The 16,179-nt window shown below is 40.9% G+C and overlaps 1 protein-coding gene across 1 annotated transcript in view; it reads right to left on the bottom strand.

The window, feature by feature from the left end:
• Positions 1 to 16,179, bottom strand: part of NIPBL (NIPBL cohesin loading factor) — an 822,857-nt gene that overhangs the window by 169,696 nt on the left and 636,982 nt on the right. Inside the window, exons 23-24 of the mRNA XM_053699671.1 lie at positions 13,059 to 13,202; positions 627 to 716 (exon numbers count right to left, since the gene is read on the bottom strand). Of these exons, the coding sequence (XP_053555646.1) occupies positions 627 to 716; positions 13,059 to 13,202 (234 nt within the window). The remainder of the gene's footprint in view (positions 1 to 626; positions 717 to 13,058; positions 13,203 to 16,179) is intronic.

Below are 16,179 nucleotides of genomic sequence, written 5' to 3'. Positions count from 1 at the left end.
TTTATAATATCCAACCGAATCTCCCTTATGTAAATGTTCATTCAAAGTTGTTAACACTTGTTATTGTGCGGTACCTTATCCGTTAGGGTTCCATATATTACCCGGTCAATACTCCGTCATTTACAAGGCACTTAGTGGTTATCCACGCCTTACCGCTTTCTGCTGTGCGCTCCGTTGCTTGACATTCAGGGCTTAACTTTTTACAGGGGCTCAGAACTTGAGCAGAGCTGGTCAGCTTTTACCCCTCCGACAAACATACAGCTACGCGCGTTTCACCCATAGGTCATCGGGCTTCTTCCGGCTGAGTTGTAATTCATTGCAGACGTCATCCGACTTAAGTCTGCCTGAAAATTCCTCCTCTTTGGTTACTTTGTACCCGGGTTGAAATTGTGTCCATACAATTAATTACTATGTTGCCACAAATATATACATAATTTACATTTTAACCTTCTCCACTATTAGGCAATATTTAATTATCAGTAAACACCACAAACTTAACTCAAATTGCAATCTTCATATATATTACTTTTACATTGCATCTTTACACATTCTCTAGCAAGCTTTTTCATAACAGACAGAAGCCTCTTTGTCTCCATGAGTGGGAGACCAATGGAATTGCTACATACCACTAATGATGGATCTGTCTCTGTATTTTCTTCTAAATAATCCAAAAGAGCTTTTTGGAGCTGCTGAATTTCATCATCACCTTTTGGGACCTGCATAAAAAAAAAGGTATGCTTCCATGAAAGAAGGGAATGCAGGTTTTTTTATGCTGTGGGGAGTAGTATTACTGCCCTAATTGTTTTGTATCTGATCAATTCATGTTTGTAAACATATGAGATTTAAAGATCTAGGAAAGTCCTATTTACCCACAGTTATATCCCAGATATAAACTTGGTCTGCAATACAAGTATCATGGCTTTAGAAAGAAGTTTGTAGGAAAATAAGTCTAATCTTGTATTGGCTAAATGACTAAAAGGACATAAAAGTACATGCAACGGTTACTTAAAAAATATGCAGTTAAATACAAACACGAAATATAATTACTTTATAAATATTATGCATCTTTCCCTGTCACTTTTCATCCCCACAGTAAGTGCTGTTGAACCTTTAACTGTTTATGTATGCCAGCCAAAACCATGTGCATAAAGCTTAAATGGACACAAAATCCATAATTTTCTTTCATGATTCAGTTAGAGCATGCAATTTTAAGCACCTTTCTAATTTACACCTATTATATATTTTTTCATTCTCTTGCTATCTTTATTTGAAAAAGCAGGAATGTAAGCATAGGAGTCGGCCCATTTTTTTTTTTTTACATTTAGCCACCAATCAAGCAAGCACTACCTAGGTTCTGAACCAAAAATGGGTCGACTCCTAAGCTTACATTCCTGCTTTTCAAATAAAGATACCAAGAGAACAAAGAAAAATTAATAGGAGTAAATTAAAAAGTTGCTTAAAAAGGAAATTTATGCTTACCTGATAAATTAATTTCTATTACGATATGCCGAGTCCACGGGTTTCATCCTTACTTGTGGGATATTAACCTCCTGCTAACAGGAAGTGGCAAAGAGCACCACAGCAGAGCTGTTACATAGCTCCTCCCACCAGTCATTCGACCGGAGATATAGGAAGAGAAAGGAAAAGCTAAAAGGTGCAGAGGTGACTGAAGTTTTGAAAAATAAAATAAATCCTGTCTTAAAATGACAGGGTGGGCCATGGACTTGGCATATCGTAAAAGAAATTAATTTATCAGGTAAGCATAAATTTCCTTTTCTTTTACAAGATATGCCGAGTCCACGGGTTTCATTCTTACTTGTGGGATACCTATACCAAAGCTTTAGGACACGGATGAAAGGGAGGGACAAGATAGGAACCTAAACGGAAGGCACCACTGCTTGAAGAACCTCTTCGGGCAGAAGAGATAGCAACTAAAAACAACACTTTCCAAGATAACAGCTTAATATCTATGGAATGCATGGGTTCAAACGGAACCCCTTGAAGAACATTAAGAACTAAATACAGACTATGGCGGAGCAACAGGTTTAAACACAGGCTTGATTCTGATTAAAGCCTGACAAAAAGACTGAACGTCTGGGACATCCACTAGACGCTTGTGTAATAAAACTGACAAAGCAGAAATTTGTCCTTTTAAAGAACTAGCAGATAACCCCTTCTCCAATCCTTCTTGGAGAAAGGACAAAATCCTAGGAATCCTAATCTTACTCCATGAGTAGCCCTTGGATTTGCACCAATAAAGATATTTACGCCATATCTTATGGTAAATCTTTCTAGTGACAGGCTTGCAAGCCTGAATCAGAGTATCAATGACCGACTCAGAGAATCCCCGCTTTGATAAAATCAAGCGTTCAATCTCTAGGCAGTCAGTTGCAGAGAAGTTAGATTTGGATGATTGAACGGACCTTGAATGAGAAGGTCCTGCCTCAACGGTAGTTTCCACGGAGGTAGAGACAACATGTCCACTAGATCCGCATACCAAGTCCTGCGTGGCCACGCAGGCGCTATTAGAATTACTGAAGCTCTCTCCTGTTTGATTCTCGCAATCACACGGGGTAGGAGAGGAAAAGGAGGAAACACATAAGCCAGGTTGAACGACCAAGGTACTGCTTGAGCATCTATCAGTACATCCTGAGGATCCCTTGACCTGGACCCGTAATGTAGAAGTTTGGCATTCTGTCGAGATGCCATTAGATCCAATTCCGGTGTGCCCCATTGTTGAGTCAATGATGCAAACACCTCCGGATGGAGTTCCCACTCCCCCGGATGAAAAGTCTGACGACTTAGAAAATCCGCTTCCCAGTTCTCTACTCCTGGGATATAGATTGCTGATAGATGGCAAGAGTGATTCTCTGCCCATCGGATTATCTTTGATACCTCTATCATTGCAAGAGAACTCCTTGTTCCCCCCTGATGATTGATATATGCTACAGTCGTGATATTGTCCGACTGGAATCTTATGAATTTGGTCAGTGCCAACTGAGGCCACGCCTGAAGCGCATTGAATATTGCTCTCAGTTCCAGAATATTGATTGGTAATTGAGACTCCGTCAGAGCCCAAGTTCCCTGAGCCTTCAGGGAATTCCAGACTGCACCCCAGCCCAAAAGGCTGGCGTCCGTTGTCACTATAACCCATGATGGCCTGCGGAAGCACATTCCCTGGGACAGATGATCCTGTGACAACCAGCAAAGAAGAGAGTCTCTGGTCTCTTGATCCAGATTTATCTGAGGAGATAAATTCGCATAATCCCCATTCTACTGTCTGAGCATGCACAGCTGCAGTGGTCTTAGATGAAAGCGAGCAAACGGGACGATGTCCATTGCTGCAACTATTAATCCAATGACCTCCATACACTGATGGCCAAGGAATGGACTGAAGAGCTCGGCAAGTATTTACAATCTTTGATTTTCTGACTTCTGTCAGAAATATTTTCATGTCTACCGAGTTCCCAAGAATGGAAGTCTTGTTTGTGGAACAAGTGAACTCTTTTCTATATTCACTTTTCAACCATGAGTCCTTAGGAAGGACAGCCCAATGTCCGTGTGAGATTTGGTCAGATGACGTTTTGATGCCTGAATCAAGATATCGTCTAGATAGGGCGCCACTGCTATGCCCCGCGGCCTGAGAACAGCTAGAAGGGCCCCTAGCACTTTTGTGAAAATTCTGGGAGCTGTTGCCAATCCGAAGGGAAGGGCCACAAACTTATAATACTTGTCCAGAAAAGCAAACCTTAGAAACTGATGATGATCCTTGTGGATAGGAATGTCAAGGTACGCATCCTTTATGTTCATGTATTGACCCTCCTGGATCATTGGTAAGATTGTTCGTATAGTCTCCATCTTGAACGATGGGACTCTGAGAAATTTGTTTAGACATTTTAAATCTAAAATAGGTCTGAAAGTTCCCTCTTTTTTGGGAACCACGAAAAGGTTCGAGTAAAAACCCCTGTCCCTGTTCCAGTTTTGGAACAGGACAAATTACTCCCATGGTATAGAGGTCTTTTACACAGTGTAAGAACGCCTCTCTTTTTGTCTGGTCTACAGACAAATGTGAAAGATGAAATCTCCCTCTTGGGGGAAATTTTTTGAATTCCAGTTGATACCCCCGAGTCAAAATTTCTAATGCCCAGGAATCCTGCACATCTCTTGCCCAGGCCTGAGCAAAGAAAGAAAGTCTGCCCCCTACTAGATCCGGTCCCGGATCGGGGGCTGCCCCTTCATGCTGTCTTGGTAGCAGCAGCGGGCTTTTTGGCTTGTTTACCCTTATTCCAGGTCTGGTTAGGTCTCCAGACAGACTTGGATTGAGCAAAATTTCCTTCCTGTTTAGTAGAGGAAGGGAAAGCAGAGGGTACTCCTTTGAAATTTCAAAAGGAACGAAAATTATTTTGTTTACCCCTCATCTTAAGGGGTTTCTCTTGAGGTAGGGCATGACCCTTACCTCCAGTAATGTCTGAAATGATTTCCTTCAATTCAGGGCCGAATAGGGTCTTACCCTTGAAAGGAATAGTTAACAGTTTAGACTTTGACGATACATCAGCAGACCACGATTTTAACCATAGCGGTCTGCACGCCAATTTGGCAAAGACTGCATTTTTTGCTGCTAATTTAGTAATCATGAAAGCAGCATCTGTGATAAAAGAAGTAGCAAATTTGAGAGCTTTAATTCTGTCCAAAATGTCGTCTAGGGGCGTCTCTACTTTCAGAGACTCCTCAAGGGCGTCAAACCAGAAAGCCGCCGCCGTAGTTACTGGAACAATGCAGGCAGCAGGTTGTAACAAGAAACCCTGGTGAATAAATAATTTCTTTAGAAGACCCTCTAATTTTTTATCCATAGGGTCTTTGAAAGCACAACTGTCCTCAATAGGTATAGTTGTACGCTTAGCTAGAGTAGATATTGCTCCCTCCACCTTAGGGACCGTTTGCCAGGAGTCCTTGATGGTGTCTGATATGGGAAACATTTTCTTAAAATTAGGAGGGGGAGAGAACGGTATACCTGGTCTATCCCATTCCTTTTTAATAATTTCCAAAATTCTTTTGGGAACCGGAAAAACATCAGTGTAAGTAGGAACTTCTAGTTATTTATCCATTTTACATAATTTTTCTGGAGGAATTGTAATAGGTTAACAATTATCCAGAGTCGTTAGGACCTCCCTGAGCAACAGGCGAAGGTGTTCAAGTTTAAATTTAAAGGACGCTAAGTCCGTATCTGTCTGAGGTAACACATTCCCTGAATCTGAAAGTTCTCCCTCAGACAATAATTCCCTAACCCCCAATTCAGAGCATTGTGAGGGTATATCGGAAATGGCTACTAAAGCATCAGAGGGTTCAGTATTTACGTTAATACCTGGCCTACTGCGTTCACCCTGCAAACTTGGCAGTTTAGATAATACCTCAGTGAGGGTAGTTGACATAACTGCAGCCATATCTTGCAGAGTAAAAGAATTAGAAGCACTAGATGTACTAGGTGTCACTTGTGTGGGTGTTAAAGGTTGGGACACTTGAGAAGAATTAGATGGCATATCCTGATTCTCTTCAGACTGAGAATCATCCTTAGACACTTTCATTTCCTAAAATATGTTCTTTACAGTGTAAGGCTCTATCAGTACAAGAGGTACACAATGTAAGAGGGGGTTCCACAATGGCTTCTAAACACAGAGCAATGAGTTTCCTCAATGTCAGACATGTTAAACAAAGTAGTAATAACCACAACAGTTGGTAAAACAGAATTTATGCTTACCTGAAAAATTTCTCTCTTGCGATGTATCGAGTCCACGGATTCATCCAATACTTGTGGGATATTCTCCTTCCCAACAGGAAGTGGCAAAGAGAGCGCCCACAGCAGGGCTGTCTATATAGCTCCTCCCTTAGCTCCACCCCCCAGTCATTCGACCGAAGGTTAGGAAGAAAGAGAAACTATAGGGTGCAGAGGTGACTGAAGTTTTTTTAATAAAATATACTACCTGTCTGAAATAGACAGGGCGGGTCGTGGACTTGATACATCGCAAGAGAAAGAAATTTATCAGGTAAGCATAAATTCTGTTTTCTCTTGCAAGATGTATCGAGTCCACGGATTCATCCAATACTTGTGGGATACCAATACCAAAGCTTTAGGACACGGATGAAGGGAGGGACAAGACAGGTACCTAAACGGAAGGCACCACTGCTTGTAGAACCTCTCCCCCAAAAATAGCCTCCGAAAAAGCAAAAGTATCAAATTTGTAAAATTTGGAAAAAGTATGAAGCGAAGACCAAGTCGCCGCCTTACAAATCTGTTCAACAGAAGCCTCATTTTTAAAAGCCCATGTGGAAGCCACTGCTCTAGTAGAGTGAGCAGTAATCCTTTCAGGAGGCTGCTGGCCAGCAGTCTCATAAGCCAAACGGATGATGCTTTTCAGCCAAAAAGAAAGAGAGGTAGCCATAGCCTTTTGACCTCTCCGCTTTCCAGAATAGACAACAAACAATGAAGATGTTTGATGAAAATCTTTAGTTGCTTGTAAGTAGAACTTTAAAGCACAAACCACATCAAGATTGTGCAACAGACGTTCCTTCTTGGAAGAAGGATTAGGACACAGAGAAGGAACAACAATTTCCTGATTGATATTCAAGATAAGGTGAGTCACACTGTAAAGCAGATAATTCAGAAACTCTTCGAGCCGAAGAAATAGCTACTAAAAACAGAACTTTCCAAGATAGAAGCTTAATATCTATGGAATGCATAGGTTCAAACGGAACCCCTTGAAGAACTTTAAGAACTAAATTTAAGCTCCATGGCGGAGCAACAGGTTTAAACACAGGCTTGATTGTAACTAAAGCCTGACTAAACGCCTGAACATCTGGAACATCTGCCAGACGCTTGTGTAAAAGAATAGACAAAGCAGATATCTGTCCTTTTAAGGAGCTAGCTGATAATCCCTTCTCCAATACTTCTTGGAGAAAAGACAATATCCTAGGAATCCTAATCTTACTCCATGAGTAACCCTTGGATTCACACCAATAAAGATATTTTCGCCATATCTTATGATAGATTTTCTTTCTAGCCTGAATCAGGGTATCAATGACAGACTCAGAGAAACCACGCTTTGATAAAATCAGGCGTTCAATCTCCAAGCAGTCAGACGTAGAGAAATTAGATTTGGATGCTGGAATGGACCCTGGATTAGAAGATCCTGTCTCATTGGCAGAGTCCACGGTGGAACAGATGACATGTCCACCAGATCTGCATACCAAGTCCTGCGTGGCCACGCAGGTGCTATCAAAATCACTGAAGCTCTCTCCTGCTTGATTCTGGCAACCAGACGTGGAAGGAGAGGAAACGGTGGAAACACATAGGTCAGGTTGAAGGACCAGGGCACTGCTAGAGCATCTATCAGTACTGCCTGGGGATCCCTTGACCTGGGCCCATAACAAGGAAGCTTGGCATTCTGACGAGATGCCATCAGATCTAATTCTGGTGTGCCCCATAGCAGAGTCAGCTGGGCAAATACTTCCGGATGGAGCTCCCACTCCCCCGGATGAAAAGTCTGACGACTTAGGAAATCCGCCTCCCAGATCTCTACCCCTGGGATATGGATTGCTGAAAGATGGCAAGAGTGAGTCTCTGCCCATCGGATTATTTTGGTCACCTCCTTCATCGAAGAGAGAGAGTCTGCCCCCTACTAGATCCGGTCCCGGATCGGGGGCTACCCCTTCATGCTATCTTAGAGGCAGCAGCAGGCTTCTTGGCCTGTTTACCCTTGTTCCAAGCTTGGTTAGGTCTCCAGACTGACTTGAATTGGGCAAAATTCCCCTCTTGCTTCGCAGCCGGGGAAGAGGAAGAGGGACCATCCTTGAAGTTTCGAAAGGAACGAAAATTATTTTGTTTGGTCCTCATTTTATTTGTTTTATCCTGAGGGAGGGCATGGCCTTTCCCTCCAGTGATGTCTGAAATAATCTCTTTCAGTTCAGGCCCGAATAGGGTCTTTCCTTTGAAAGGGATGTTCAAAAGTTAAGATTTTGATGACACATCAGCTGACCAGGAATTAAGCCATAACGCCCTGCGCGCTAAAATGGCAAAACCTGAATTCTTTGCCGTTAATTTAGCCAGTTGAAAAGCGGCATCTGTAATGAAAGAATTAGCCAGCTTAAGTGCCTTAATTCTATCCATAATATCCTCTAATGGGGTCTCCATCTGAAGAGCCTCTTCCAGAGCCTCGAACCAGAAAGCAGCTGCAGTAGTTACAGGAACAATGCACGCAATAGGTTGGAGAAGAAAACCTTGATGAACAAAAATTTTCTTTAGGAGACCCTCCTTTAGGAGTAGAAATAGCTCCCTCCACCTTAGGGACCGTCTGCCACGAGTCCCGCATGGTGTCAGATATGGGAAACATTTTCTTAAAAACAGGAGGGGAAGCGAACGGTCTATCCCACTCCCTAGTAACAATGTTCACAATCCTCTTAGGGACTGAAAAAACATCAGTGTAAACAGGAACCTCTAAGTATTTGTCCATTTTACACAGTTTCTCTGGAACCACTATAGGGTCACAATCAGCCAGAGTCGCTAATACCTCCCTGAGCAACAAGCGGAGGTGTTCAAGCTTAAATTTAAAGGCCGTCATATCAGAATCTGTCTGAGGGAGTGTCTTCCCTGAATCAGAAATCTCTCCCTCAGACAGCAAATCCCTAACCCATACTTCAGAACATTGTGAGGGTATATCGGATACGGCTACTAAAGCGTTTGTTCTTAACCCAGAGCTGTCACGCTTCCCTTGTAACCCAGGCAGTTTAGATAAAACCTCTGTGAGGGTTGTATTCATAACTGTGGCCATGTCTTGTAAAGTAGATGGGATAACCTCATTTCTTTCTGTCTGAGAATCATCTAGCGCTATATTTTTAAGTGCTACAATATGCTCTTTAAAATGTATAGACATATCAGTGCAAGTGGGACACATTCTAAGAGGGGGTTCCACAATGGCTTCTAAACACACTGAACAAGAAGTTTCCTTGATGTCAGACATGTTAAACAGACAAGTAATGAAACAAGCAAGCTTGGAAAACACTTTATTCAAAGTAAAACAATACTTAGAAAAAACGGTACTGTGCCTTTAAAAGAAAAAAAGATGCACAAACTCTGCAAAACAGTGTAAAAAAGCAGTAAACTTTTCGAAATCTTTACAGTGGATTCATAAAGCTTTAGCAAGATTGCCCCACCAGTCAAATAAACGATTAAAGGGCAACTGTAAGTAAATATTTTCTATGCCTGTTACTAACTACCCCAAATACGCTTTTTATCAATAGCATTTCATTAACATATCTCTACCGTATATCAGAAATCTTGTCTGCAAATTTAATTGTTTTCCAAACCCACTCCGTGGGTATCCTTTGCTCTGTACTAATCCGTTTACAATACCTAGGTTTCAAAATGGCGCTTTAAACACAAAGTTATTGGTTTAAGTATTTTGAACACTCAGTGCTGAAAATAGTGGGCAGGATAACGTGACATCATCGGCGAATAAAAGATATAACTTTTAGAACGTTATGAAACTTCGTTTTGGAGAAAATATAGGTCAGTAGGTTTTAATTAATGTTTATTAACTTTAATATGTTAGTTGTTTAGCTTAAAAATTATAACAGAAAGTAATCCTTTAACCCCTTAATGGAAAAACCAAATTGACAAAACGTCAAAAACCGGTACAAAAGCGTTCAGCACCTTGCCACAGCTCTGCTGTGGCGCCTACCTGCCCTTAGGGATAGATTTGTGGGGAAAAAGCTTCCTTTAGGCCCTCAAGTACAGCAGGACCCTCCGGAGTAGCAGCTTGATGTCGTGCAACGGAGGCACAAAAATAGGCCCCTCACACCTCACTCGATGTCTGTGGGGCCTAAAAGAAACACACCAAAGTGTTTCTAAATTAGCCATGTGGGTTAATAACCCTTAAATAAGCCAAAATGATCCTCCAAAGTCCCTCAAGAGGTTAATCCTTTTAATAAAAAACGTTTTTCTCATAAGTGTCACCAGTAATAACTTAGCCCTTTATGTAAGCTGGAATTCCATACTAAGTCTCTGAATACAGTTTACCCTTCCCTCATGGGGATACTGTCAACCTTTTCTAGAATTATCACAGTCTGTCTAGAAAGAAATGACTGAACATACCTCAGTGCAGCTTAGCATGCAAACCGTTCCCCCAACTGATGTTTTCCTGTACTCCTCAGCCTCTGTGGGAACAGCAGTGGATCTTAGTTACAAAGTGCTAAGATCATCATCCTCCTTGCAGAAATCTTCATCCCTTTTCTGCTAGAGAGTGAATAGTACACACCGGTACCATTTAAAATAAACTTTTGCTTGAGAAAATAAAACTAACATTTTTGTCACCACACTCACTTTACCCTTCCTATTGCTTAGAGCCGGCAAAGAGAATGACTGGGGGTGGAGCTAAGGGAGGAGCTATATAGACAGCTCTGCTGTGGGTGCTCTCTTTGCCACTTCCTGTTGGGAAGGAGAATATCCCCAAGTATTGGATGAATCCGTGGACTCGATACATCTTGCAAGAGAAACACTATTTATTGAAAAAAATTATTTTGTAAAAAACGGGTACTGAGCCTTTAAGAAATAAAAGCGCACAATTTTTTTCCAAACACACTTAAGTAGCCTATAAAAGTTCAAAAACTATGAATATAAATGCAGTTGCCAAAAAATATTGCATCCCAAATGCAAGAGTAGAAATTTACACTTTAGAGGAACATTTAAGCATAAAAATTACACTTTGCTAAATAAGACCCCTGCATCTCGCCACAGCTCTGCTGTGGCGCCTACCTGCCCCCAGAACACTGCCAAATGAATCAACACCAATCCTGATAGTACAGAACACAGATAGGGTCCAACTGGAGCAAATGTCTGCTGTCTCCTTCAGTGTAAACTAGGCCCCGCCCACAATGGAGGTTGCACTGAAATTTAAACTACCTCATGAGAAACGGTTTCAAACTGCCATGTGGTCCCCAAAAACACAATAAAAGCTATCCTTTTGTTTAACAATATAATAAAGACTTAGTAATATGTCCCAGTGTTTTAATTATATGCTGACTTTGAGTGCATAAGTATTAGAAAACAAACACCCAGGAGTACAGTAACACCCTTTTGTATATAGGACTACTGTTTACCCTGTTTCCACTATGAGGAACCCAATCAGCCAGTTCTGATATATTAACTCTCTTCAGAAATAAAAAGGCTGAAAACATACCTCAAATGCTGCTTGCTGCATGAGACTGTTCTCCAAACTGAAGATTTTTCCAATATTACCTTCACATCTGTGGGAACCATAATTGATCTTAGTAACTGCCGCTAAGATCATCAATTTCAGGGGGAAATCTTCTTTCAAATCCCCCCCTGAGTCAAATAGTACTCACCGGTACCATTTAAAATAAAAAACATCTTGATTGAAGAAATTAAAACTATCATTTTATCACCACTATCCCTTTACCCTTCCTATTACTAGCATAGGCAAAGAGAATGACTGGGGGAGGGGTTAGGGGAGGAGCTATGTAACAGCTCTGCTGTGGTGCTCTTTGCCACTTCCTGTTAGCAGGAGGTTAATATCCCGTGGACTCGGCATATCTTGTAAAAGAAATTACATGCTTTATCTGAATCATGAAAGAAAAAGTTTGGGTTTTGTGTCCCTTTAAAGGGATAGTAAAACCATATTTTCTCTTTCATTATTCAGATAGGGCATGCAATTTTAAGAAACTTTCCAATTTATTTTTGATACATTTTTCTTTGTTCTCTTGGTATCCTTATTTGAAAAGCAGGATTGTAAAGCTTAAAGGGACACTGTACCCAAATTTTTTCTTTTGTGATTCAGATAGAGCATGCAATTTTAAGCAACTTTCTAATTTACTTCTGTTATCAATTTTTCTTCGTTCTCTTGATATCTTTATTTGAAAAAGAAGACATCTAAGCTGAGGAGCCAGCAAATTTGTGGTTCAGAACCATGGACAGCATTTGTTTATTGGTGCTGCCCAATCAGCAAGGACAACCCAGGTTGTTCACCAAAAATGGGCCGGCATCTAAACTTAAATTCTTGCTTTTCAAATAAACATACCAAGAGAATGAAGAAAATTTGATAATAGGAGTACATTAGAAAGTTGCTTAAAATTGCATGCTCTATCTGAATCACAAAAGAAAAAATTTGGGTACAGTGTCCCTTTAAGAGCCGGCCCATTTTTGGTTCAGTCCTGGGTTGCACTTGCTTATTGGTAGCTTAAAGTATCCACCAATCACAAGCGCTAGCCAGGGTGCTGAAACCAAAAATGGGCCGGCTCCCTAGCTTATATTCCTATACTTTTTCAAATAAATATACCAAAATAACAAAGAAATATTCATAATAGTAAATTAAAAAGTTGCTTAAAATTGCATGCTCTATCATAAAAGACAAAATTTGGGGTTACTATTCATTTAAGCATCACATAGTATTAGTGCTGGAGGCAGGAATGTGGCGAGGTGGTACATTTCAAATGCTAAGTTCACTTTAGAAATGGTACAATTTATAAGTGAAGTATCTTGCATTTTTGTTGTAAAACACAATGATCATGATATTTTTCTTTTATATAAAAAAATTTTATGCTTACAAGTCTTTAAAGTGAGAGTGCAAGTCATCAATAAAGGATATGAACCAAATTTGGGAAGAAAAAAAAAAAGTGGGAGTCTAATTTAAACGTTCCTATCAAAGGAGTTCAGTGGGACAGCTAGTCTGCACAGCTTTTAACTATCAAATGCGCTCAATTCAGAGAGGCGAAAATGCACTACAAGGATACCCAACTAATAGAATTGTTTTGTATCTATAATTAACTTTAAGAATGACATCTAAATTTTAATAATTTGTGAATAATAATGAAATTAAACCATATGAAACTAAGTCTGTATATTGGAAGCTTTAAGAACCAGGGCCATTCTGCTCCATATTAAATTTTTAATTTATTTTATTAAATCCATCATGTATTTTTAGTGTACTTATGCAGCAAGCATTAAGATGTGTTACTGGTGTTCAAACCAGTACCACTGTTGATAACATTACCTGTTTAAGAATCCGGTTTATCGATCCCTGGTCCATCTTGCTGGTAACTGAATCTTTCCTGAGTCGAGCAGCTACAGTCCCAAGATAATCTAGAGAAGCTACTCGCAGTGCCATCTCTGTAGACTTGTTACTGAACTGATGAACCTAAAATATAAATAAAACGTGCTATATCACTACACAAGTTCAAATTCGTGTAAAACTAGCTTAATCTGTACACAATAAATAAACTTAAAGGGACATTAAACCAATTTCGTTTTCAGATCTATTATTAATTTTAATGAATGTTATCCTTAAAGGAGCAGCAATGCACTACTGGGAGCTAGCGGAACACATCAGTAACTCAATGATAAGAGGCATATTTGTACAGCCAGCAATCAGCAGCTAGCTTCCAGCTCCGGAGCCTACCTAAGAGAACTAAACAAATTAGATAATAGAAGTAAACTGAAAGTTGTTTAAAATTGTATGCTCTACCTGAATCAGGAATGAAAACTGTTGGGTTTCATGTCCCTTCAATCTTGAAACTAGTGTCATATCCATATTTTTAATACGCAAATTAAATTTATATTAAGATTTTTTTTTAATTTTTTTTTTTAGCACAAATTTTCCCTATGGAGAAAACCCCAGAGCCTGAATTCCTACTTTTTCAGGTAGGTAAAAGACGTCTCCAATTCCTGCTACCTACAGACCGACATGCAGGTATATATCTTGTCCGGTAACAGAAAAAAACATAATTTATGCTTACCTGATAAATTTATTTCTCTTGTGATGTATCGAGTCCACGGATTCATCCTTATATGTGGGATATTCTCCTTCCCTACAGGAAGTAGCAGAGAGAGCACCCACAGCAGAGCTGTCTATATAGCTCCCCCCTTAGCTCCACCCCCCAGTCATTCGACCGAAGGCTAGGAAGAAAAAGGAGAAACCATAGGGTGCAGTGGTGACTGAAAGTTTAAAAATAAAAATATATATGCCTGTCTTAAATAAACAGGGCGGTCCGTGGACATCACAAGAGAAATAAATTTATCAGGTAAGCATAAATTATGTTTTCTCTTGTTAGATGTATCGAGTCCACGGATTCATCCTTACTTGTGGGATACCAATACCAAAGCTTTAGGACACGGATGAAGGGAGGGACAAGACAGGGACCTTAAACAGAAGGCACCACTGCTTGTAGAACCTTTCTCCCAAAAATAGCCTCCAAAGCAAAAATATCAAATTTGTAAAATTTGGAAAAAGTATGAAGCGAAGACCAAGTCGCCGCCTCACAAATCTGTTCAACAGAAGCCTCATTTTTAAAAGCCCATGTGGAAGCCACAGCTCTAGTAGAATGAGCAGTAATTCTTTCAAGAGGCTGCTGTCCAGCAGTCTCATAGGCCAAACGGATGATGCTTTTCAGCCAAAAGGAAAGAGAGGTAGCCGTAGCCTTTTGGCCTCTCCGCTTACCAGAATAAACAACAAACAATGAAGATATTTGACGGAAATCTTTTGTTGCTTGTAAGTAGAACTTTAAAGCACGAACCACATCAAGATTGTGCAACAGACGTTCCTTCTATGATGAAGGATTAGGACACAGAGAAGGAACAACAATCTCTTGATTGATATTCTTATTAGAAAAAACCTTAGGAAGAAAACCAGGTTTGGTACGCAAAACCACCTTATCTGCATGGAAAATAAGATAAGGGGAATCACACTGTAAAGCAGATAGCTCAGAAACTCTTTGAGCCGAAGAGATAGCAACTAAGAACAAAACTTTCCAAGATAGAAGCTTAATATCTATGGAATGCATAGGTTCAAACAGAACCCCTTGAAGAACTCTAAGGACTAAGTTTAGGCTCCAAGGCGGAGCAACAGGCTTAAATACAGGCTTAATTCTGACCAAAGCCTGACTAAAAGTTTGAACGTCTGGGACATCTGCCATACGTTTGTGTAGTAGAATAGACAAAGCAGATATTTGTCCATTTAGAGAACTTCTTGGAGAAAAGACAATATTCTAGGAATCCTAATCTTACTCCACGAGTAACCTTTGGATTCACACCAATAAAGATATTTGCGCCAAATCTTATGATAGATCTTCCTGGTGACAGGTTTTCTAGCCTGAATCAGGGTATCAATGACCGACTCAGAGAACCCACACTTTGATAGAATTAGGCGTTTAATCTCCAAGCAGTCAGACGCAGAGAAACTAGATTTGGATGCGAGAACGGACCTTGGATTAGAAGGTCCCGCCTCATTGGCAGGGTCCACGGTGGAACCGAGGACATGCCCACTAGGTCTGCATTCCAAGTCGTGCGTGGCCACGCAGGTGCTATCAGAATCACCAAAGCTCTCTCCTGCTTGATTCTGGCAACCAGACGTGGGAGGAGAGAAAGCGGTGGAAATACATAGACCAGATTGAAGGACCAAGGTACTGCTAGAGCATCTATCAGTACCGCCTTGGGATCCTGGGACCTGGACCCGTAACGAGGAAGTTTGGCATTCTGACGCAACGCCATCAGATCCAATTCTGGTGTGCCCCATAGCTGAATCAGCTGAGCAAATACCTCCGGATGGAGTTCCCACTCCCCCGGATTAAAAGTCTGACGACTTAGAAAATCCGCCTCCCAGTTCTCTACTCCTGGAATGTGGATTGCTGAGAGATGGCAAGAGTGATCCTCTGCCCATCGGATTATTTTGGTTACCTCCATCATCGCTAGAGAACTCCTTGTTCCTCCTTGATGATTGATATAAGCTACAGTCGTGATGTTGTCCGACTGAAACCTGATGAATTTGGCTGCAGCAAGCTGAGGCCACACCTGAAGCGCCTTGAATATCGCTCTAAGTTCTACGATGTTTATCGGAAGAAGAGATTCCTCCCGAGACCATAAGCCCTGTGCTTTCAGGGAGTTCCACACTGCACCCCAGCCTAGCAGGCTGGCATCTGTCATTACAATGAGCCAGTCAGGCCTGTGGAAGTACATTCCCTGAGACAACCACCAGAGAAGAGAATCTCTGGTCTCCTGGTCCAGATGCAGTTGAGGAGATAAATCTTCATACTCCCCATTCCACTGTTTGAGCATGCATAGTTGCAGTGGTCTGAGGTGTAGGCGGGCAAAAGGAACTATGTCCATTGCCGCTACCATGA

This window comes from Bombina bombina, chromosome 2, assembly GCF_027579735.1.
Source record: "Bombina bombina isolate aBomBom1 chromosome 2, aBomBom1.pri, whole genome shotgun sequence".
NCBI lineage: Eukaryota > Metazoa > Chordata > Amphibia > Anura > Bombinatoridae > Bombina > Bombina bombina.
Note: the sequence above shows the minus strand (reverse complement) of the source record. Positions and strands in the feature narration are given on the sequence as shown.